The sequence below is a fragment of the Melopsittacus undulatus genome, chromosome 1 (assembly GCF_012275295.1).
Source record: "Melopsittacus undulatus isolate bMelUnd1 chromosome 1, bMelUnd1.mat.Z, whole genome shotgun sequence".
In the NCBI taxonomy this organism is placed as follows: Eukaryota; Metazoa; Chordata; class Aves; order Psittaciformes; family Psittaculidae; genus Melopsittacus; species Melopsittacus undulatus.
This window is the reverse complement of record NC_047527.1, coordinates 135,435,921-135,461,213: the sequence shown is the minus strand read 5'-3', so window position 1 is coordinate 135,461,213 and position 25,293 is coordinate 135,435,921. Positions and strand designations below refer to the sequence as shown.

At 36.8% G+C, this 25,293-nt stretch overlaps 1 protein-coding gene across 1 annotated transcript in view; it reads right to left on the bottom strand.

Moving 5' to 3' along the window:
- ZNF385D (zinc finger protein 385D) overlaps positions 1 to 25,293 on the bottom strand; it is a 420,486-nt gene that overhangs the window by 8,110 nt on the left and 387,083 nt on the right. Inside the window, exons 6-7 of the mRNA XM_013129993.3 lie at positions 2,924 to 3,157; positions 851 to 1,029 (exon numbers count right to left, since the gene is read on the bottom strand). Coding sequence (XP_012985447.3) covers positions 851 to 1,029; positions 2,924 to 3,157 — 413 coding nt within the window. The remainder of the gene's footprint in view (positions 1 to 850; positions 1,030 to 2,923; positions 3,158 to 25,293) is intronic.

The following is a 25,293-nucleotide window of genomic DNA, read 5'->3' as shown; positions in this document are numbered from 1 at the left end:
CATGAAATCTATGAGATTTTACAAAAATCCTGCTACACAGACTTTATTGCAGTATTAGATGTAAAGGACCTTTTTCATTATTATATTCTTTGATTTCCATTCTCAACAGTTCTCACAAAAAAAGACAAAAGAACTGGGCTTTTTTTTTTTTCCTGAAAGCAAAAGACAAGTGTTGCTATTGTCCATTAGTGAATTTATCTTCATTCTTGTAAAGTTCCCCAAGTTTAATTCCAAAAGGCATATGGAATTAAACTAAGTGTTTTTCAGAACAAAGGCTTTCTTAATCTGAAGAATGACTGAACATAACTTAGTGTAATTGCAATTTAGAGGTCATGCTTCTCAGTTAGAGTAACGCTGATAAAAATATAGTACAAATCCTCTTCAGCTTGCGTTTCTAAGAAGGTTATGCAGTGTTCTGTGAAAGTGCTGCCTGCACCCACCTCCACATCTTTGTCAAGTCCAGTATCATGCAGTACCCTAAATGGCAGGGTTCACTAGCTCATGACAATTACAGTAGTCAAAAGACAGTTGTAACATGTTGCAGCTTACAGCTTCTACAGCTCTTTACAGAAATATATGTAGAATCATAGAATCATAAAACCAACAGGGTTGGAAAAGGCCTTTTGATATCATCAGGTAATCAAGAGGTTTTGAGAAAACATATTCTGTGTAAGGGAAAATAATATCCAAACCAAAATATACAGCATGACAGCCAAATACAAAGGGCAAAATCCGTAAGTTCTATTTGGATGTAAACTGTTAGACTGACACATGCTGACTGTGTTGGTACTTTATCATCATGAAAACAAAGAACAGCCAAAGATTCACACTCTGCAAGCTAGCTGAGTACCTGTTTCAGTTGTGTCTCAGAGTTTACGTGCACATCACATATTTCACAGTGAAATGTTTTGTTCTGAAGGCCTGTGTTTCCTTTATTCACAGGTCCTTTGCCTTTTACGCCTGCCCGGGGAAAGGCTTTTATGGTTCCACTTCCATTCCGAGCTTCCAGCATAGTTTTGTGCTTAGTCCCTGGAGACATTAGAAATGGGAAACAGAAACAACTTTGGCAATTTGGTTGCATTCATTGTTTTATTTTCTTTTTAAAAGAAAATCATATGAGCCTCGGCTTGGTGCCACATGCTGTTCTTGGAATATGCCTGTGTTTGTCTGTATCTGATTCATACCAATGTAACAGTATTTAACATCTGATATTTCATTATTAAATTACATAACTGTAGGTAATGCACTAGAACAAAGCAGCCACACCGGTAAGTAGTGGCACAATCAGGTATCCTGATGTGAAGTTAAATGGGTGTGACTTTTCTCATTAACTCCTGCTGCTAATAAAACCTGAACTGTAGCTGCAAAAGAAGAGTAATTTAGCTATTAAAGATGTGATTGGATTGATTTGTTGTCCTCCTGAATGGACTGATAAACAGTGTGTCTTATGTATCTTAAACTTAAATCTGTAATTAACTAATTAGCCTTCAAATCAAAAAAGGGCAGAGGTTTTTGGCAGCAACCTATGGATCTTCAATGGCCTGGACAGAAACCAAAATGTGTGAGAAATGCATTCGTGAGAAAATTGCACTTGAATTTTTTATTAAAATAAAGATTGGATACAAAACAAGTGTCCTGTAGCGTTACCTTTATTCAGACTGTACAATCTCTTATACTGTTGACTTCCACACAGGCAGGCTGTGATGATAACAGACTGTTCTGTGTACAGAATTAGTGTTTCACGGGAATTGCTAGATGCACTAACGTGCACTTTTAACAAGCATGCATGTGTGTAAGCACACACACAGTTTATCAGCATAGACAGCAAAAAATTGGAAGGTTGTGTTTAAATATTAAGAATAATGTTTTGACTGTCATCTTGATCAGAAAAATGTTGAGTCTAACCCTTATGTGAAGTTAAATAGCTTTATAAAGTTGAATTTTCATCAGCTGAAGACCAGGCATACATCGAACACAGCATTCAAAACTGACTAGGCTTTGTTTCTCGTGAATACCAGCAAATTATCATTTCCTTTTTAATTTAAGTGGATTCTTCAGACATGCCAAAGTTAATTCCTATTTTATTACATCATGAAACCACCAATCATTTTGCTGCAGGTATATGGTCGCTGTCTCTGTGTTTCAAATCTTAGGCTCTCTGTCTGTCTCTTAAATCTATTTACCCTGCTGACAGGTAACCCCTGACATCCAAAATCAGGAGATTTCCTGTAGGATGGTTATAGGTGGTCATTGCCACCATATTAAATCTTTTAACTCTGCTCACCACACAGCCAATCAATGAGATGCTTAAAACAGTGACTGTGAATGATGGCTCACTACTACTGGCAATTATTGAAGCTACTAGCTCTAAAAACATGAAAATGTTTGGAAATTAAGAAACTCTCATACAGTACTTGCTATCAGTTGATGAAAACAAAGGGGAAATATACATAATTTTAACAGGTTATTAACAGACAATATGGAGCTAAGAATTCTAACTCTCGTTATTGGACTCCAACTGACGCTCCCTCTTTCAGCCTTAATTTGTTAGATTTCAAACAAAACTAATGGCATTCATACTCAGTTTGCTAGTTGGCACAAACAAAACTATGCAAACTCTGAACACCAAAGGTAATGAAGCATGAGCTGTCATTTAGCTCTATAAGGTCTGGAAGCTGCAAAAGCTAAAATGTAAGAAAATGGGTAACTTGCATGCAATAAAATCCCTTTCTTCCCCCTTTATGAAAGACTCTTTGTCTGTCATTTTTATTCTTTAATAGTTAATGAATTCCTTGTAATTGCCAGTTTTCTGCCACCTCTTTGTCCCCTGCTGCAAGAGATCTAATCTATTCAGGGGAAGATAATTGAACAGCTCTTGAGACAGAAGGAAAAATGGAGAAAAGCAAGCACTGCTCCATCTCACCACTGTTGTGCGCCTCCAGCTGTGAGGCAGAGTTGACAGCGACTTTGCATAGTGAACAGTACAGCAATCTTTTTGCTTTTTCTTCCTCAGTCTCCACGGAAGGGCATGTGGTGCTGCTAGTGGCTGTTGTGGGGACTTTCTCCACTTTAGAGGTGATCTCAGTTGTCATAACACTGCTCTTCCGGATTTCCACGGTTGTCGTTGTTGATATTGCTGGTGTCCCTGTGGTAACGTCTGTGGGCAAAGAGAGGAGATGGAAGGAAACACAAAAAAAGGGGTTTTGACCTTTGGCATTTGCTTGTTTTCATCTTAATGCTGCAACTGCACAGAGAGCCAGATTGTGCTGGTGATAGTTTGACTAATGGTAATGAACTAAATCTGACCTTATTCTTTGTATTTTGTGGGGTTACAAAATACAGTACTCCCATGTATCGAAATGAGACATATTCTGTCTCCTGCCTTGTGCTAACACCCAGTAAATACAGAATTCATAAATTGAAAAGACAGGTCATTAAAACTGCACTGTGCAACTGAAAGATAATCCACTAGAAGAGGTTGTGTAATTTACCATTAAAATAGTTAAAATTTATATGCAGCACTTCAGGTGCATAAACTGCCACAGTACTACATAATAGTTATGCTGATCATGAGTAGCCAGGCTAAAGTTTTACCATTCTGTATTAAAACTAATATTAAAATAATTGTCTGTTCCTGATATCTGATAAAATAAAATGTTAAATTTATGCTTCACTTGATATTAGCCAAAACTAATATAAAATGATACATAATAATACATAGTATACATTTATCCATCTATTATTATTACCCATTATTACATAATAACAATAAATACTAATAATACTAATTAAATATGCAAAATTCTGTATCTGAGACTTACACAAACACTGACAAGATTTCCATTTTTAGTATCAGTGGTATGTTTAGAAAAACTGTAAGCATATTATAAACCTAAACCTATTTGCAAACCTAGTGCTTGCATCTAAGAACTTGTACTTTTTCTGTATTTTTCAAATTCAAGAGAGAGAAAATACACAATGATACTGTGGTTTGAATAATGCATAGGTGAAATTAGGATATGGCAGTCTCATATGGTAGTTAAGTACTTAGGAGGATAGAGGACAGCAAGATACAGCAGTGAGCCAGTGGAAGAGACAGCAAGTAAGGGACATGAAAAGGAGAGTAAGGACAGGAGCTGTTCTAGCTTTGCACTGTTGTATTTTGTCATATTAAGTCCTAATGAGTAGCAGTTTCTCCTGTAAGAAATCATAGTTACTTAACTGAGATATCCCTGGAATTGGGTATGTTCCAACACAGACAGATAATTTTCTTTCATACATCCCTTGGTGTTAGAGGTGCTCTATCTGTACTGTGCTTTATTCACTGCAATTTATAAGAATAGGCAAAATAATAATTCTTTTGCTGATAGATCTCAGTATGTGCTGTGGTGCAGGAGGGACACAACTGACTGATGCTGCAGAGATGTTTCAGATTGTTCAACAACTTCATTAATGAAGAACATACCTACTACCTTAGCAGACAATAGCAAACTGGGAGCAACCACAAACACAGAGACATGATTCAAAACAATTCTGAGAAACAGTCTAGAAAATTAGATACTTCTCAGCAAAGACATCTGCAGGAATCCACACTCAGTAGGATTAATCTGATCTATTAAAACAGGATGAAGAACAACTGCCCCAAAACTACTTTTGAGGGCTTGTTTGATTTTGTGATGTTTTCTTTGCTTGTTTATGAGAAAAAGCTTTCAGTAGCAGGTAACAAGATGAACAGATGTCGTGGTTTAAACCAAATCTGTGCAGTTCGCTCACTCACTCCACCCGCCCTTGCTCCCCCAACTCCCGGAGAGCTGGGGAGGAGAATCCAAAGAATGTAGCCCCCACAGACTGAGATAAGCACAGTTTAATAGCTAAGGCATAACACAAATCACTACTGCCATTACTACTACAAATAATAATGATAAAGCCAATAACAAGCAAAGAGAATACAACACCCCACCAGCCATCGACCCATAACTCACCCCACCCTGCCCGACCAAGCACCGAGCGATACCTCCTCCATCCCCCCAGAGCTCCAGCCCTTCCGGGTTCTCCCGGTTACATCCTGGGTATGATGTGCTATGGTATGTAATACCTCTTTGGCTAGCCTGGGTCAGGTGTCCTGTCTCTGCTTCCTCCCGGCCTCCCCTCCTCCCTGGCAGAGCATGAGCTCAAAAAAGGCCTTGGACAAACCAAACATTTGAGCACTAACTCAAAACATGCTTGCTATCAGCAACTGTTCCCAGCCCGAAAGTCAAAACACAGCACTGCACCAGCTACCAAGAAGTAGAAAAACGACTGCTACTGCTCAAACCAGGACAACAGAGATCTCTCATATCATCATGTTATGAAACAGGTCCTCCCATACAGGAAGGCCAAAATGAAAGCTATATGAAGTATTTTCTTCTCCTCTAATCAGCACTTAAAAGCTCCGTATCCAGTCTGGGGACTGCAAAGTCAAACATGAAAAATTACCTGCTTTGTTGTTAATCCAGCAGCAATATAAATGACAACCAACAAGATGGAGAGGAAGCCAAAACAAATTAGATGTTTAGAAAACATGGACTGTGAATATGGAAGATGAAGGGTAAACACTGAAAATATTTTTTAGATTTGTAGAAGGTAGCTAAAAACAAGAGAATAAACTTTTTTCCTTGATCCTTCCTAATAGGACACAAACTATTGGATTACATCAAGAGAACCTTAGATTAGACATCAGGAAATTTGTTCTAATATTAAAGCTTGAGAATAGCCTACCTGCAGAGATCTCCAAACACTGCCTACTGGAGGACTTGAAACTGACCAAATATCTGCAGGAGCAACCGACCCAGGTATGATTCCCTTTCAGTCAGTGGGGATTTGACCCTTCAAGACCTATTAATTTCTATACATTGTATATTTTGTAGCATTTGTACATATTTTGTCATTTAATTTTTAAAACCCAAATGTTTTTTAACAATTATTATTCATAAAACCAAGAAAGCAGAGTTTGTCATGTGAATATTCTACATACTGCCAGGCATTAAATCATATAGCAAAAATAAGATCCTGCTTAACACCTCATTTTTTTCCTGAGAATGAGTCTGGAGGTGATTATATCCTGAAAGTACCGGCCATGTCAAATACTGGTGCAGAAGGAATAGTATTACTTGCTGAACATTCTGTTCTTATTTATTATTTTTTTTACAGATCAACAATAATGTTTCAAGAAAACCCAACCTGTTCTGAAATATTAAGGTTTTTGTTGGGAAACTGATGAGTAAATGAAGCATTTGTAGATCTGTCCACAAAATGATACATTTAACTAGTCACTCCCATCCCAAACAATCTGAAAGTCAGTGTTGGCTTTCTTTCAGTTAAAATTTGCCTCAGTGAAATTATTTTCCTCCAAAGCCCAATCCCAGCAGCACATAACACTGGTCTTAGAACTTCAGTTTCTCCATCTTGGTTCTACCATAGAGTAGTAGGTTCAGCCAATGTACTTTCCTGGTGAAAAGGAAGGCAGAGTGTTGATGGCACCAGGAAGAGGGAAAGACATTAACATTCTCTCAGGACTGATGGCAGCTTTGGTGCTCATTCTAATCTTGCAGGAAATTAGACATGTATATCATATGTAAACAGCTTTACAGTGCAAGGGTCAATATTCTGCCCCAAGCAAGGAAAACCTGAGGCAATGAAAACCAACAAAAACTTAAATAGCTGCAGATTTTACCCAGCCACAAATACCTGACCTCCTTTATCTATATCATCTAGTATTTCCCTATGTAATTGGTTTAAAGTGAAAAGAAAATGCAATCGATTTTCTTAGTCCTTTTGCAGGTATTTTGAGATGCATGCGTGAAAGCAACATTGTATACAGAAATTAAACTAAAAATGTTAAACTCTTCATATCCTTCAACTAAAAAATAATCAAGTTCAGCACATATATTCTTCACATTCAAGAGGTGTCCTGCATAAATACATTATATATTCCACTAATGTGAATGCATTAATGACTCAAAACATGAACAAGAAAACTACCCAGGTTCATCATATAAAAGCCACCACAGATTTAAAGCTGCTTCTCCTCATATAAACTTTAGAATTATCTGCAGGAATTAAGAGAAAACATTCTAATAGCTACCAATTAAGATTTCAAAGAGGAAATTCAAATCCAATTCTCACCAGAACTTCCAACCTAACCATCATGAGTCTTTTCAAATACATTACAGTATTGCTGCCTGTACACATTTCAGTGCCCTAAATACAGGGCACAATATTAAAGGTATAAAGGATTAAAAAAAGACAACCCATAACCAAATCAACAACAAAACCACCAAAAAGGAATAGGAAGGCAATTGAAGTGATGCCTTGAAGACTGAATCAGCATTTTTTAACATTATATTATGACAGTGCTTTAAGAACTATTTCAATAATAAATGATAAAAAAATCAAGCTGGGAATTCAGTCACAGTCAAAGGGAAGATTTGTTTCTGATGACGCAGGCTTGCAGCACTGTGCTATTTTCATACCAGTGGCCTGCAGCAAATATTCATTATTGCAACTGTCACTGCTTGGCTTTGGCATAGAAGCTGATTGCTAATATTGTATGGAACTGGACTCCAGCAGAAAAAAAGGGAACACTTCAGGATTCAAAATAATCCATTTGTGTTCCTGGTCTTAATATAGCCACAGAATAAAAATAATTAATAAATACCATTAAGACCTAATATTGGTCACTGGCAAAAATCAAAGAAATATTTTAACAAGAAGACAAAGCCAAATGAGAAACATTCTGTAGGAATTGACTCCTTTGGGTACTACAGATACCACAGTTCAAGTATAAAACTGAAATTGTGTGATTAAGGTCCTCCTAAGTAAACAAGATTAATTTTATATCCCAGCTACAGGAGTCTTTATGTTGAAGAAACAGAAAATTACAACTCATGTTTTCCTTCTATGTGAAAGTTTTACTCATCAGTTCCTGCTACTATGCATCAGAATTTCTTATCCTGAAGCCATAAATAGACCCATAGACAGAAAAGTGATCTGACTTCAAAGAAATAACAACTATTTATGAATGTGTTTTTAATTCTGCAATCTCTAGTGGCATGCATTTAAAAATATCTGATTTAGCACATACCCACACATTCTGGTCTCATTTAAATCAAACATTGCCTTTGAAATAAAAGGATTGAGCATTTGGCCCATAATGCTGTCCAGGAAAAAAGAAAAAAACAACAAACAAAACATAAAACCCCAACTCAAACATCCCACCCCCTGCACAAACTAGAAAACATGTTCTTTTTCGTAACAAACAAAACTTGATATGAAATATTTTATTATACTATAAAATGTCTTCGTATTGCAAATCCTCTTCTCACCAGAACCTCTGACTCGCTTGTAACAAACCTGCTTCCAGTAATAGAATGCCCCATATGGGTGTTTGACATTGGTGTGTCCAAAAGATACTTGGCATATTATTTTACTGCCTGCTAAGAACTGGGTCCTTAGTTTCCTTGGGCTGCTTGAAAATCCCATTTTCCATGTCCCCTCTGGTAATTACATTTGAAGATAAGATGTAATTTCTTTTGAATCTATAAATACAACAATGGAGTACATAAAAAACAAAGTACCATTCCCAAAATAACTGCAACTGATTTTTTTATTCTTTTTTTAGTGCTTGGCTGACTTTCTGTACTTACATGCTAAAACATAAGCATGTGTGCTAGCACATTGGCTGGCTCTGGCTCTTAAACAAAATACTTTGAGGATCTTTGACTCAAATATATCAACTCCTCCTCCTTTATATGCACAGAATACAAACTTGCATAGTTTGTGGTTAGTGGGTATTTAGCCCATTACAATATATTGCACAGAAAACTCTCTCAGTATCATATTATGAAAATTCCAGTCATTAGACTTAGATTGAATCCAGGCTTTGAATATAAAATGATTTTTTTTTTTTATAGATACATACTTCCCAGAATGGATTATCTTTTACTTGGAGAGTCAGAAGTATATTTTTAGAATTTGGGAAGATCCATGGAAATTTTTTGTAAGAAATACCTACTTACAACAATATGGTTTCGAGAATTAAATATCATACATACAGGCTTTTTGGTATAAAGGATTAAAGTACCTGATCGACACTTTACTTAATGATAAGACCTCCTTCAGTAACAACATGAAATACTGGAAATCTTGATATTTCCTTATCTTTTATAGGATGGGTACTGATTAATAGGCTACAATGGAAGAGTCAAAAGCCCTGAAGTAATAAAAAAAGTTATGTATGACCAAACAGAAACAGAACTTGAAAATTTTTACATGCTGCCTTTTCTGATCTTCAAACACCAGCCATTCGCTTGTTTTCTTTCCCTTCCCCTGTCACTACCCTGTCTCTTCAGTCACTTTTTATTCTAAAGTTCCTTGCCACTGTGCCTTGCCTAGGTGTCCATCAAGACTGCTTTTGATATCCAGAAAGTGAAAGGCTGAATGTATTTGAGGTATGGCCCAAACTTTTGCTCTAATGTATAGAACAAGCACTACTGGGAAATTGAAGGACTGCAAACTTTCCAGGACAAAAATGAAAGTAAAATACCATGAATTTTCTTGGTTCATAACTGGAGAAACAATGTCCTCAGTATTTTGACCAGTCCTTTTTTTTTTTTTAACACTTAAATAAATTACATTATACACACTCAGAAACAAAGGATGAAGAAACAAGCAGTTTCCACAACAAGTGGCTTTACTGCTGCCTTTAGATCATGCTTCCTGGTGACACACCTTAATGGTGACCTGATGGGAGTGAGACAGAAAACAGGATGTTTGGTGACAAGAAGTGTCCGGTCCATAGAGAGAGCGAGAGTGAAGAGAAAGTAGAAAACTTCACATATTTTTGCTCTGTAGATTTTTTTCCCCAGTTAAGCTCAATTCTGCCAAGTCCTAAAATGACCCTATTCATTAATTAGCAGTACACAATTTTCTAATGAAATTACACCTCATTTTTACTAGCAGTTCCCTTGGTTTAAAGCACAGTTCATTAATCCTGAACAGGATGAACTGCAGAGGGATGACTGCATTCCTGTTGAGGTTAATTGAACAGAGCTGGCAGCAACAGCAACAGCTGGGGGTAAAAGACCTGTGGAAAGGGAAGGCGGAAGGTAGGGAAATGTCACACTGTGTCTGAGGTTTGGGTTCTCAGGCAAATGTAGCTGACAAAAATATGACTGGAAGGAAAGGAGATGATGAGGAGAAACAATTTATTTTTCAAGTTATTTTAAGTAACTCTTGGTGACGGCTGTGTTTGGGCACTGAGCTGTCCTTTCTATTATATAGATTTCTCCTCAGCCAGGCAGAAGTAAAATAGCTTTCATCAGCTATGAGTGAGAGTCCCCACACAAGGGCTGCAGGAGAAGAACAGGTCACTGGCTATAGCTACTCTTGCCATCTAATTAATAAGACTTGTGTTGTGAAAAATTGAATTTGAAACCAGGACAAAGTGTTTGTTTAAAGGGTGAAGCTCACAGTCAAGTGCAAAGAGGATTTCTGCAGACTGTGGTCTCAGCGGCCCTACTAAAATAACACATTTTCTATTTTGACTCTGACTTAAAGGAGGGTGCTGGATTCCATTTCGATAGTTAATTTTTTATTTTGGAGGCTGCAATGTAAAACACTGCTTTTAAGATAAGGAATAAAAGATGCACATGGTGGTTTGATCACATATATAGAAGGAAAGCTGGATTGTCCTATACGTAGGTGTCTCATGCTTGGCAACATCAAAGGCTGTGCTGGCAAACTGCCACCGGTTTTACATCTGCACCTCCTTCAATATGCATTTCCCAACTTTGAAACACAATCAAAAATGTATCTGTAGTTCATCCTAATGCATGAGCAGAAACAATGCATCAGAGGCATTTACCATGGGTAGAAAACCAAGGAATTGAAAATGAGTCGTTAAAAGCTCATAGCCCACTAAAGAAAAAGTTTCAGTAAAATATACTAGATCAAAATGAATTTGCCTTGAATGTACTTTTCTGCAGCATGGAGGCCAACACATGCACAGCAGTCCCCACCTGTCTTATTAAGCTCTCTTATCCTCCAAAACAGGTCAGCTGCATATGAACTGCCTGTTGCTATTTGGCTCATACTGAACTCCAGACTACACTCAGGGTTATCTGGGAGATTCAACTTTGGCCAGAAGTCATCCAAAGACAGCTCTAGCAGTGTAAATGAATGGATGATTGCATTCCTGGGTCCAGGAACATTCTTGGCACTGTGTGAATCACTAGTGTAGGCAGTCCAAAATATTACTTAAAAGTAGGCTTCCCTCACACCAAGGTCTAAGTAACCAGATTATACGTAGTCAGTACTGAAGGCAGTACTTCTCCAAGGAGAATTCAGGGAGCAACTTTTGTCTGTCACTGACAGTAATGGCTTTAAAAGAATACCTCACCACCCAAACACCCATTAAGGCTTTAACTCAAGCCACATGCGTGGAAGAATGAATCGCCCTTGCCAAGGCTAGTACTTAACTGATTCAGTCTCTGCCTTCTACTCCTGCTGCCCCCACGTGCCCACCCTGCTGATATGGGCAGTATCCAAGCTGTTCTGTTTCAGCTGAAGTGATGGAAGTGAGCTTTGAAAGGGGCTCTCCTCCATGTACTCCTTTCTCTTTAACAGAGAAATAGAGTAGACATGGTCCAGGGTATACACTACTGGAGACTGAGAAGTATTTTTCACAGAACAAGCAGGCTGGCAAAGCCTATTTAAAACTTGATATCAAAACCAATTCACTGTGGAATCTTTCCCCCAGCAATCTGCCACCAAAAACAAAGGAGTGCTGAGAAGTATTAATCACTGGCAGGAGGAGAGAAAATACATTGCTTTCATTAATCAAATGGAACAAGGAAAGAATGAGTGAACTTTACTGCAGATTGCATAGGAACACTCTCCATGTTAAGTAGGGAGTTGATTTTTTTCTCATTATAAGCAAGCTGAATGTCCTCTTTAAAACCTCCATCTAAACTCTTAAGTTTCAAAATAAATTTATAGTCCTAGAACCTAGAAATAAATTAAAGCAACTGGAATCCAGCTCAGGATTTCAGAGAACTCCTGACTTCTGGCCATTCCCACAAGCGTAATACCTCATGGCATTCTCCTGTCTTGATTCCAGTAATAATTCAAACTATACCCTTTACAGCAGCTTACTTCCTTTACTGGAGAGCACTGAGCTAGTGAATCTGCTTCTGGCAATAAACTAATGTTGTGTCTAATACAGGAATTGTCAGAAGCTGTTGGAGTATCTGTTGTAACTGTGTAACTTTTTTCAGTTTACTTAAGGCAAGGAGAGCCCTGAGAAGACATACATTCTTTCAGACATCCGTCTTGGAGTAGACCAGAAGTAGAGGCTGTAGCAGATGTGTTCTGTGGACTTATCAGCAATGACTTTCTCTACAACCAGCTGCTCTTCCATAAGTAGTTGAGATACCAAACATCCAAATCTTGGAGGAACAAATTTCACAAGGAAATGATGAGAGAATGGAACAGGAGATAGTAGTGTTATTAACCTTAATCATTAGAGTAAATAAGTGTTTTGATTTTTCTACTATCCTATTTAGGCTTTCAGTAGTCCTCTTCAGTACAATGCTTTTACAGGGGCTTCTTCCTTGGAATTTTTCCAAGTGGGTACCAGTGAAAGGAAATCTTTTGCAATTTCTAGAATCTGTGAAAGGATCTATTATTACAGCTGCAGTTACTATGACCATCTATTTAAGTTGCTTTTATATCTCCAGCAGGCTCCATAATCTAAAGTAAATGTTTCTACAATTACATTCCCTCTGCTCCTTCCCCTCTCCAACCCACCACAGGTTGCTTCTAGGCTGAAACAAAGGACTTATGAAACATCCTGTGTCATCATTACAATTAAAGGCATTGAATGATGTTTACAGAGTTGCGCAGACAATTCAGACCAACAATTTCTAAATAACTTGCTGTCATCACAGTTCTTGGCGTTGTTTACAGTTTTGTCTTGCTTTTTCTTAGGTTTTTTAAATAAAAGAATTTTTTTGTGCAACACTAGCAGTCTCTGTTCGCTATCATGTGTCAGTCTTCTACCTTCAGGCAGCCTGCAACCAAATAAACTATTAGTCTAATTACATTAGTTGGCAGAAATAACAAGTAAAGCACAGTGGATGTGCTTTAGGTGGATAGGTGGTCCCAGAATTAGGCAAAGAGCAAGAGAAACCTGCCTGCTTCATTAATTTAGTGAATTCCCTCTGATCAAATTTTCTCTTTGTCAGAAGAACTTGAAACAATTGTTTTTACCTCTTCCAGTGGCATTCCCTGGCACTATACACATACCCAGCAGAGAGGTTATCAGTGCTTTGCTTTTTATCAGACGAGCTCTCTACATACGCAAAATGGAAGAAGTGATGCCCTCCCAGCCCAAAGCTGTTCTGGTGAATCATACAAAGTCTTCTGCACATAAGTAACAGTGCAAATCACAAATGCATTTCATAATGGCACAATACATAGATACTTTGAGCTTCAAAGCTTATGGAATCAAATATATTATTTGATTCAACCAATTCCACATAAAATGACGATGGGTTTGCGTTTTAAGACACAAAGCTAGCAGAAGAGACCTTAATAAGGAAAGGCTGCTCTTAGTTTGCAGTGACAGAAGCAGAAAGCAACAGCATACTAATGAAAGTGTCAAAATGGCAGCCCAAGACTAGCTTTAGCAAACATATGCAGGTTCCTGGATGAGGCATTTAATTCCTTATATGCTTTGTCCTTTTCTTATACTTTTTTTTGTACGGCTGACATTAAAGGCTGATATTATCTGGAAAGCTAAAAGTGACATACGCTAATACTCATAGTGACATAGTTAATCTGTTGTATTGTTTGGCCAGTAGTTGCAAAGACAAAAGTTCTGCCATGTTGAGGAAACGCTATGTTTTAAGCGGTGTGATTCCTAGGCAGTTAGTCACAGACGATCTGTTCAGAAGAAATGGCATGGAGGTACATTTAAAGAAAATAGCCCTGTGCAACAGGAGTAGGGCTGCTAATAATTACAAACTGTTTGTGCTAGTTCTGTAATGGTCGGTCTTTTCACATTCTGTTTTCCAGTAGGGGAGGATATTAATGAGCATAATTACAGTTTTTTATCAATTTCTTTGCTAAACCCAAATTGTCATTCTCTACATGTTCCACATTTTCCTTTGTACGCTATTCTTCCCCTAACAACGCAACACAGTAGCAACAGAAGTGGTTTCAGCTTCCCTTCTAAATGTGGCTGCAAACGCTACACCACGTACAAGATCATACCCTAGCTCCCTCTGTATTTATTTTTTTCCTTTCTTGTACACGACAGTTGTTCAGACATGACTAGGTCTGACATCATTCAGACCCAGCATTCGGTCTTAAAAAAGAGAAAGAAAATGAAAATTCTCTTTAGGAGCATAATATACTTTACTACTGGTTCCTTAGTTTTCATTCTGTCATATAGTTAAATCTCTCTTCCTTGCACACTATAACAGAGAAAAATATATGAGTAAGAGTCCATGAAAACAGCAAAACAAGCACAGATATTTTAAAGTTGATCTTATTTGTAGCTATTTTATGAATAACTGAATGTATTTTTCATATTCATGTTTCTACAGTGCCTAGGTGAATACGTGAAATTTGCATACCTCAACAGCTTTTCAGCCATCTAAGTATTTTTATATGAACATACAAGCACAAAGTATCACACATTTGCAAAAATCAGATCACCAGTCCACAGCTTCACTCAGCTAAGCATCACTTACTTAGGACCACTTTTCATCACACAGCATTTTAGAAAACTCAACAAAGGTTATGCACAGCTCTTCTGAAACAAAACTTCAAATATGCCAGTCTCTGAAACAGCAATACACACTACATAATGCAGGTTTTGGCCTTTTAGAGAACGTCGGTGATTTTATTAATAAAGACTGGAAATGATTAATTCCCAGTATAAAGAATTTGGCCAACACTTGCACAGTTTCCCTACATAATGCTTATCCATTAGCCACTTGGCAGGCTGGTAGAGAGCATGCTCAGCTCTCCTTCAGTAAAACTGCATCAGTTGTGACCTTGTAAGCCAATTGATTATAGTGGTACTTCAGCTACAGTCTTGGGAGATATACCTATATAGATTTTTAAAATTTATTTTGGTGAGTGGAAGAGAAAGACTGTAAATTGACCAAAAAATACTGGTTTCCTCCCTCTCAAAGCCTCTGAACTGGAGAACAAGTGAAACTGTAGATCATTAGATGTCTCGATCCATGACCATGAGAAAAATGAATGCACTTGCAAAACTGTAAGATTCGGTTTTGTGAGATGAAAAAGAAGATGGAAAAAATGACCAAAGCTTCAAATCTAGGCTTCCACTCCCATGAAACCAATAGCAAAAACTGTAAGTCAATCATAAACATCACAACTCAGAGATGAGAAACAGTGCTCCAAAACTGTTTTTATAAACTTGCTCTTATAGCTTTCAGACATTCCTATAAGAGATTAAGGTGAAGTTCCTGTAGGTAAGCAGCGTAATAATCTAAACACAATTCACATCAAAGCAAAACCCTTCATTCCTTTTATCCTTAGTCTACACTTGACAGTAGAGATGATACTCCAACACTTCAAATGCTACAGCATTCAGGAGAAGATGCAGCTTTGAGGTGGTGAAAGAACTCTTAGAAATACAGTATAAAGAAGACTACCCATGGTGAGGCTAAAAATTCAAGGTAGAGTGGGACCACCATTAGCTATGAGAGCAAAGTATTCAGTGCTTATTAAATATAAGCAGGCCTCAAATACATGACTGCTTTTTACACCCTTCACATTTTAGGGCTATATTTTAAGTACTGCTTTAAGTTGCAAACCATTCATAGCAGTTACAAAGACAGTTTGAAACCAAGTAAAGGTAGAAAAGTCAAAGCAGAGCTCTTAAAAACAAGCAACCAAGATGACTTCTTACTTATTTTTCCTTCTTTTTAACTGAAATTTTCAAGGTTTTTTTTGTTGTTTTTTTGGTTTTTTTTAAGGGAAATAAATTCTAGTGGCTTTGTTTTTTTTTTTTTTTTTTTTTTTTTTGGGGGGGGGTTGTTTTGTTTTGTTTGTTTTGTTCCGCCCCCATAATATTTGTTATACTTTTTAGTGTGTCCTTTTATGTCTTGTCTGTCTACTTTTCTGCTTGTCAGAAAAGTCAATAAAAAGACTCATATAATAAGCAAGCAAGCAACCACTTAAAATCCACTTACTGTTCATTTCAGTATGTAATCATTGACATTGTCTTCACCAGGCTACGACCTCTTATACTTCATTGACATCAGGACTTAGTGATGCCAGAAAGATGAACTGGATTAAAATACCTTCTAATCTTGTTCTTTTGGGATCTAAAGACATAGTCCACAATAACTGACATTTCAGTCCCATATTAGGTAAGTTTGTGGTTGTACATGAGACTGACATTATTTAAGTATTATGTCAGAGAACTTGCCCAGCTTTGGAAAAACAGTGTATACTGATTTCAACCTCCAAATTTCTTCTGTTGCATGGTCTGCCTCACAGTTTACATTTCTAGGTTCATTGCAATCACATAAGCAAGGCTTGTGGATGGATCATTTCCCTCTGAAGAAACAGACATACCTTTAAATCATTCAGTTCATGAACCTGAGAGTTAGCAAGAACTTTTTTCTGATGCATTAGTCTTAACTTAATCAACTGATCAATGTATCTCTCTGCAGACTTAGGTTTTTCACTAATTCTACAAATAAATATGCTTGGACTGGAAAGTATCCATGCTTGGTAACATCATTCTTTTTGTGACTTCAGGCTGCAACAGCTGTTTCAAATGTCAGCAGATAGGGCAGAATTAAAAAGGATAGACAATGTGGACAGGGGAATTGCAGATCTAACCTATCTGTGCCTAATGCCAAGAAATCTGCAGATGGATAGCTGATTATCAATTCTTTTTCTCCAAATTTATTAATACTTTTAATCAGTCCAAATGTGCAGCTGCTACAGTGCCAAATGAGATGAGTCCAATGAAAATCTCTTTACTCTATGGGGATACTGAAAAAATGCCATATAACAGTTGACAACCCAGGGAAAACAAGTTTTAGCAAAATATTATGATAATCAGTGTTTTTCAAAAAAATATCCTTAAAATTAAGCCTGCTAGGTTTTATAGAGCACACCCATCTAGAATATTTCCCTCAAATATATAGCTTATAAATAAAACTCTGGGCTTCTCATTTCATTACACATAGGTGAAGATCTCTTGTGAGCTGATTACACTGTATCTCTGACTACCAAGTTATCCTTTGATAACATTTTCTGACCTAAAATATTCCTTAATTCTTATCAACAGTAACCACTAAAACCAGAGAAGTACTTTGTATAATCTCACTTTTGGTGATTTAGGTTACTGCAGCGATTCTGCTAAGTTTGCAACTGGTACTACTGGTCTAAGACATGACATAATCAAGTCCTCCCCAAAGCAGTCACTTGGAGTGCTGAAACTCTGTAGTCACTATGGGCTGAATTTGCAGTACCAGAGTCCTGGTTACCCTGCTTGTTTGTTCAAATCCATGTTGAGACCACAAACCAGAATTTTTCTGTATGTAGCACCAAAAATGGTACCAGATAAATAGTTCTTGCAACAATAAATCTATGGAAAATTTTAAAAAACATCCCTTCTACAAAAATAGTGTGTTTTTATCTTTTCACATATTCTTGTACATCAGAGTATAATTACTAGAACTAACAAGCTGAATTTAAGGGAGGATGACAACACCTTTAGGCCTCAATTTTGACCTACTTTTTCTTAAATATAATTTCTCATACCTGGTAGCAAAGTCCATGTAGTTCTTTATATGTGTTTTTTTCCAAAACAAATGCTTCAATGATGTTTTTTCTAAAAAAAGAAAATAAATAATGCCAGCATCCATACAATAAAAAAAAAACAATCTGCATGCACGATGGAGGGGAACAAATGGTAAATATTTTTTGCTGTTTCAAGCTTCCTAGAGGTAATGTTTGCATCAGAAACAGTAAATCAAATGAGTTTGGCAATTATGAAAAATATCTCAGCAATGTTCTTATAAGCTGGAAACATATTCATCTCAAAAGTTTATCTACTCAGCCTTTAAACATTTTCCATTAATCTTGTCTATATATATACTGCTTTTTTCCATTTGAACTTTAAGGCTTTTAATGCTTCTTCCTTCCAGATTTTCTTCTTTATCCCCAGCCCAAGAGCTCAGTAATTCACAGGCTGCTGCTTTATGACCAAAGTCTTGACTACACTGGCTTATATCACCAGTATCAGCAGCTGCTGTTAAATCACCTGTCAAATTTGCAAAATTCTCACTCAATTTACCCTGAATGTCAGACTTGCACTTTTTTTGTCCATGTTTCTGTTCATGTCGTTTACACAAGGGTTCTTCTGGGACCAATGGGCGACTAGCTTGAGCTTTATGCACAGATGATCCTTTAATACCAACTGCCTCTCTACTAGGAAATGGAGAACAGAGCAAAATTCGAGTGTAGGTTGATGTTTTATGTACTGGGTTGCATGAACCAATAATTCATCTATGAAGCAGATTTGCATCTGGAATATCAACCTGGAAAGCCAACTGTCCAACCTATTGTGCGGGTATCTTAAAAATTCACTAATTACTGTGCAATATACTTATCCATTTTGGAAACAATTTTATCACTTTGCATATGTGGAACATAAATGGGCTTGCATGTGCAATATGCTAATTTCTCTGAAAACTCATTTACCAGCGCAGATCAGATAACGATAATAAAACCTTGTAAATAGTGCTTACAGAATTGCAACCCAAAGTGACAGTCTCCTACTCCATCTTCTACATCTTCTACTCCAGACCAAAATGTCTAGAGAGTCAATGAGATCTTACGAAAACTATTTTTCTGGAAGTTATGGCAGCTACATGAGATCTCTTACAATTCTGGAACAGACCTCTACAATAATAGAGGTACAGGGATATAAGGGACGCTTTGGGTCAAAGTTATTTTTCATCCAGATAATAGAAGAATTGCATAATCACTCCTATATCACATATTGTTTCTCTTGGATGCATGGCATTAATGGGAGACGGAAAACCCTTCAACATTTCACCAGTTCTTCCTCCTCCTCTATGTAAACATGACTGGATTGAAATCCAGATCTGCCAGACCAAATAAATTCAAAGAAATTCAAGGTGAAAAGCCCCTGGTTTCATGTAGAATTACTCCTATAAGTTCCAAACATAAATCTTACAGAGTTCACAAGAAAAACTGATTAGCTACAATTTCACTTTAGTAAATCCCTATCACTAAGAGCTCTGTAGGTCCTTAGGATTGAATTATGTTTTTATGCTTGCCCACTCCAGCTTCACAGTTGCAGGATAATCAGGGTGCTGCATTATTTTATACACAATGAAACACTTATACGTGCACATGCACACACACCACAACGCTTTTATATTACAAAAGAATATCACCTCCTTAGTTCATTTTGTTGTGCAAGGAAGACAGTTTTCAGCTACTGACAGTGATTTTCACCTCCTGTTATGGTGCACTTTTAGCATTTTGAACATGTACCATGTTGATGTTAAAATGTCTATAATAAAATGTGCTAGTAAGTAGTATACAGCAGGTCCATTTGAGAATCCATCCGTCAAGGACACACCTTGCTGCTTACTCTGTGAAATACTAAATTGTTTACCTTGTTTACCTCCATGAAGAAAATACCATTTTATTGCTGTTTTAAACAACTACATTGTTTTCTGGTTTTATATGAACAGATTAGTTACCTGATTTTCTCTCTGAATCACTACTTTATTTTGAGCACTCCTTTCCACATATATGACAGCAAAAGTTAACCTTTCTATATTTACATATCTCTGAACTTTTAACCAAATTTCAAACAAAAAGTTTCAAACTGTTTTAACAGTAGTAGCAGTAATACCAACAATATTTAACTCATGATTTTTGAGACTGAAGTATTGACCATGGTCTTGTAAACCACTGTCTTGACAAAAATAGTACATAGGTATGGCATAGTTTGGAACATCAGCCTCTTCTGCACCAGGCATTGAACAAAGTGGTTTGGTTTTTGTTTTTCCCAGTGCTGCAGAGCTGGTGAGCCAGTTCAGCACTCAGTGACAAGGGGATCTCCTGGCATATTTTAAGCGATACACTGAACTCTGAGCTTCTTGACAGAAATGTGCTGAGGCCACTTTCTGTAAGGTTCTCTTTTTTTTTTTTCTGGTTTAATTTTTAAGAGTTGATGGGCAATAGGAAGATTTCTTATGGATGAAGTACAAAGTATAGGTTCTGCTGCTGTACCTACATCCAAAGTATGAAGTCTGAATAAAAGCTTCTAAGGCTTTTCTACTCATTGACTTTCCTAGCAAGTATACATGATATAATCAGAATGATTAAAATACTAATACTTCACATACCTGTATGCAGTGTAAGGCAAAAGAAAATAAATCATTGTTCTAACAGGTTTAGACCTTAATTTGCACAACTAATACTACCAAGCCTGCGTCCAAGTCTTTGTAGGTTTTATGCTGTCACCTGAGAATATTAAGAACATGTGGAAGTAGGTGTGCTGTGAGAGTATGTAAGAAAAAATCTGGAAGGCTATTTAAGAGAAGCAGGCTTTAAGGAGATTTTAAGAAGCAAAAGATATGGGGGTTATCTAGCACATGTGAAGAGACAGCTGTTCCAAGAATAGAAGTTAAATAAAAAAGCAGATACAAAACCGGCATGGAACAAGACAAAGAAATCTAGAAAGCAATCTGCACGGAAGCCCAGAGCTGTGAGTGTTCAACAGGCAAGTAAACAAAGACTAGAGAACAATTTTCTCTTTTTGATGGAAAGCTTTTGATTACAGGCTTAAAAATACATGCATTTGTATGACAGAAAGATGTTTGCTTCACATGTTTATCTTCACTGCTCAGGGAAGGAATATCGCACACTGTCAAGAGTCAAAAATGCTGCTCACTATTGTGTCCACTGACAAATGCAAAATACAAGAGCTCCATTTTGAAAATATACAAGATTGCCACTAAGTTAAAAAATAAAATGCTCTTCCAGTCTTCTCCTCTATGTTCACGAGTTTCAAACACAGAAGGTATTGTAAGTCACATCTTCACTTCCTTTTTAAGCAACACTCAGACATAGTACTATGTTCTTGGATGATTCGATATTGACACGAAGTGCCAGAATGATCTGTCTGACAAAGAAGATATCAGCATCATTAACAACCTTCACCTCTGAATATACAAACATTTTTCTATAAAGAATTTTTATGGCTACTATGAAGAAGTTGGTATATATTTAATATTGAGTATCAGGTACAGCATGATTGTTTCTTTCACAATTCAAGGCTCATTTGCAAATTCACCCAGAAATATGCCTACTATCATTTTGGAACACTTTTTTTTTTTTTTAATTAGATTCTCAGATGATAATTTGAATTACTTAGACAAAATAACAGGTGTTTCATGAAATAACTGAATAAAACATTTTCTATCAGATAAATGCTGTAAAGTTAGCATGGAATTGGTCTATCACAGTTTTAGAAACTTCTGTCCTGCATCAGTACCCAAAAAAAGAAAAGCCAGAAGTGGTTTATGGTCTATAAATATATTTCTCAGATGTCTGAAGGTAGAATAAAAAACAGTCATTAATGGATCATTAAAAAAAACAGAAGTTCTTTGATGGTAGCAACCACCTGAAACAATTTTTCTCCAGATTACACTTCTTCTTCACTGAATACGTCAATTATTCTATCTAGACACCAAATTTGGTTTAATTACCAGTTGTCATCTCAAGTATTGATTCTCCTCTGCTTAGAACAGGGGAAAACTTACTCCTTTGTTACCCAAGAAGCAACCTAATGGACTTGTTGACACTGATTTAATGCACTGAAAGAGAAAATTTGACTCCCTGATTAGCCATAAAGAAAATTTAAAACATTTTGGAATGTGATCCAAAATATTTAAATAGTATCTTAATTGCAGAAAACTGCAAAGTTGAAATTATTCACATAATTACAATTCAGACTTTAACAAGTGAAAACTGCTGACAAATGTTAATTTAGTCACACAAATAGAATTTGGCAATCCAGAGAAATGGGCTATTTTTTTGTTTAAGCTATTCAATTTTGAAATTAGGTGAAAATAATATCAACTTAGGTAAAAGGACCACATGCAGTTTACCTAAGCAAGGACTATCAAAATAGTGCAATATTATTTCATTAAATGAATAGGACAGTGTCATGGGTTGAGCAGTAGCGGTAATTTTTCTCCTTCTTGTAGCTGGTGCAGTGCTGTGTTTTGGCTTCTGGGCTGGGAACAGTTGCTTGATAGCGAGCATGTTTTGAGGGTGTTTTTGTTCAAGGCCTTTTCTGAGCACGTGCTCTGCCAGGGAGGAGGGGAGGCCGGGAGGAAGGAGAGACAGGACACCTGACCCAGGCTAGCCAATGAGGTATTCCATACCATAGCATGTGATGCCCAGGATGCAACTGGGAGAGAGAGCTGAAGGGGTGGAGCGCTGGGGGAAAATGGAGGAAGGAGCATGCGGTGCTCGGCCGGGCAGGGTGGAGTGAATTATGGGTCAGTGGCTGGTGGGGTGTGGTATTCTTTTCGCTTGTTATTGGCTTTATCATTATTATTTATAGTAGAAATGGCGGTGGTGATTTGTGTTGTGCCTTAGCAATTAAACCGTTCTTATCTCAACCCGTAGGGGCTACGTTCTTTGTATTCTCCTTCCTAACTCTCCGGGAGCTGGGGGACTTGGTTTAAACCACGACAGACAGGTTTGAGTAATACTCAAAGTATCTTTCTGACAAGGCAATTCAGGTCTTTTAATTTAGCAAACAAGTTATGTTTATCTTGGGAAGGAAAAGATTAAGAATTATTCCAAGGTGGTTAGAAACCCTGAAAATAAAATTCCAATTAAAAATGACAAATATAAAGCTGTATATTGCACATGATCTTTCACAACTTATTCTGTCCTCACACTCATGGGGTAGATGTCACGGAACCTTTAAAAAGGAAGTAGAGAGCAAGCGAAAATCTACAAGTTTTTAAACAGATCTTGTTGGTAACACAAAGCTGATTCTTGTGCTTGCTTTAGTTGTTTTTGCTTTGGTTTCCTCTGTTTTAATCTGTCAATAAATTACTGTCTCTCTCAACAGGGCAATTAATAATTTTGTTCCTTTTTAACTGGATGGCTTAAATTGAGGTTTGTTTGGTGGATTTCTTTTTGGGGAGGGTTTGTTTTGTTTTGTTTTTAGAATGATGGCCAAATAATATATCACTAACCATACCCTCAAAATGCCAGCCCCTTTGAGGCAGATATTCCAGTATCTTTTGGCAAGAATGTTGTCCAACTGAAACCTTTACCTCTTATCAGGCATTCAGCCTCAGATGCTCTCTCCACTTCCAGCTTAATGGATAACAGATGACAAGCTGTTCTCCACAAGTGTGACTATTCAGACAGTGACAGTGCTTCTCCTCCAGACCCAGTGAAGGGATTTCATGGATCATTCGTGAACATTATAAATAATGGTTTGCACATGCTGATTTGCTTCTTATTGAACATATTCAAAAACCCTATGACCAGCAGCCTTTTCATTCCAATACATTTACATAAATCAAACTTTGAGGCTCCTTACGGTCTCACATATATCTGGACAGGAGAACATAAACTAATCAGTGTCCAAGGAGATTTAGAGCACACTAATAATAAAGAACATGTCAAATACATATCAGGAGCACATGCTTTTACTGGAGGCTGACAAAGACAGCATGTCTTTTTTTTATACCAGGAGTACCTGTTATGTTCATCTTCTGGCAGAATGATTTTAACTTCAGAACCAACTAACAACTTTCCATTACAGTATCAACCTATCTGTATTAGTGATTGACTGAAGAGACCAAGCTAACTCTAACGACTCTCATCTAATCTCAGCGTTGCGTGAGGTGCTATTTAGCCTACATTACCCACACATGGGTATTTCAATCACTTACAGAGAAGTAAAGACATTAATTATTTCTCTGCAATTTTGAATGAGAGAGTGGTCAGATATTAGACTGAACTGCCAGTGGGTCTGAAATCAAATTGGCTCAATTTAAAATAAAAAATGCATTTAACTCCTGTGTATTAAAATATGGCTTACTTGGCACAGGCTCTTGATGGTGCATGTACTTAAAATGTTAATCTGGCCAAAATAATGTGGCCATGCTCTTAGCCTAAAAGTGTTTGATTGAACATTGCACTTTCCAGCAATCATGACTGGGAAAGAACTGTCCAGAATTTGCTTTCTTTCACCAGATTGCATTTTTTTTTTCTGGGATTGCAGTTGAACAATCATGACCAAGGAGACCAAAACTCAGAAGCTAAAACAATTTTATATAAACTTCTTATAGGCTAATACAATTGATGTAAAAGAATATAAACTGATATAAAAATAAAGATGTCCATGAATCAAGAGAATTTATTTATCATAGTTCTTAAAAAATGATAGTTTCCCACAGAAGTATGTGAAATATTCATTTTTATTACCTGCCCATACTACACCTGTTCCTATAATAATACATATGGTATTGCAGAACCGTTCCTATGATTTTAAAACAAAGCACCATCTCTTCAGTGTGAAGAGATTTATAATATCTTAGACTAAAATGAGACTGTCTTGACAAGCATATCAAATCCAAACTATGTTTTAAACCTTCTGAAGTAACCTGGGTTGCCTGAAAGATTTACACAGTTCTGATATTATCTCATATTCCTAGTGGGATGCGTATCACAGCTGGAGGATCAGCCACAATTTAGGCTCTATGGCTTTTTTCATGAGGTCCTTAAATTTTGGGGGTCTGAGGTGACAAACAGGCCCTAATACATATAACTAAAGAGAAGGTTAAAGAGTATACACTTTAAATGAAAATAAAATTATTTAAATATTTATTTTATTTTGCTGCACATGACTACACTGAACATATTACAAGTACATATTTAAATTAAAATGAATCCAATCTTTAAATATACTAAAAAATTTTCTCTCCATCTGTGTATATAGAATTAAATCCTGTATCAGCTGTTTCACAGTCTGAAATAATAAAAGGAGCACAACGAACAGAGTGCTTTATTTTTGTAACTAGATGATTTTATGGAAGACTTAGCACTAATTCCCATGAACCTTTCACTGTAGAGTCAGCTATCATTCTGTCAAAATCACATCTATCATATTCTTTCTTC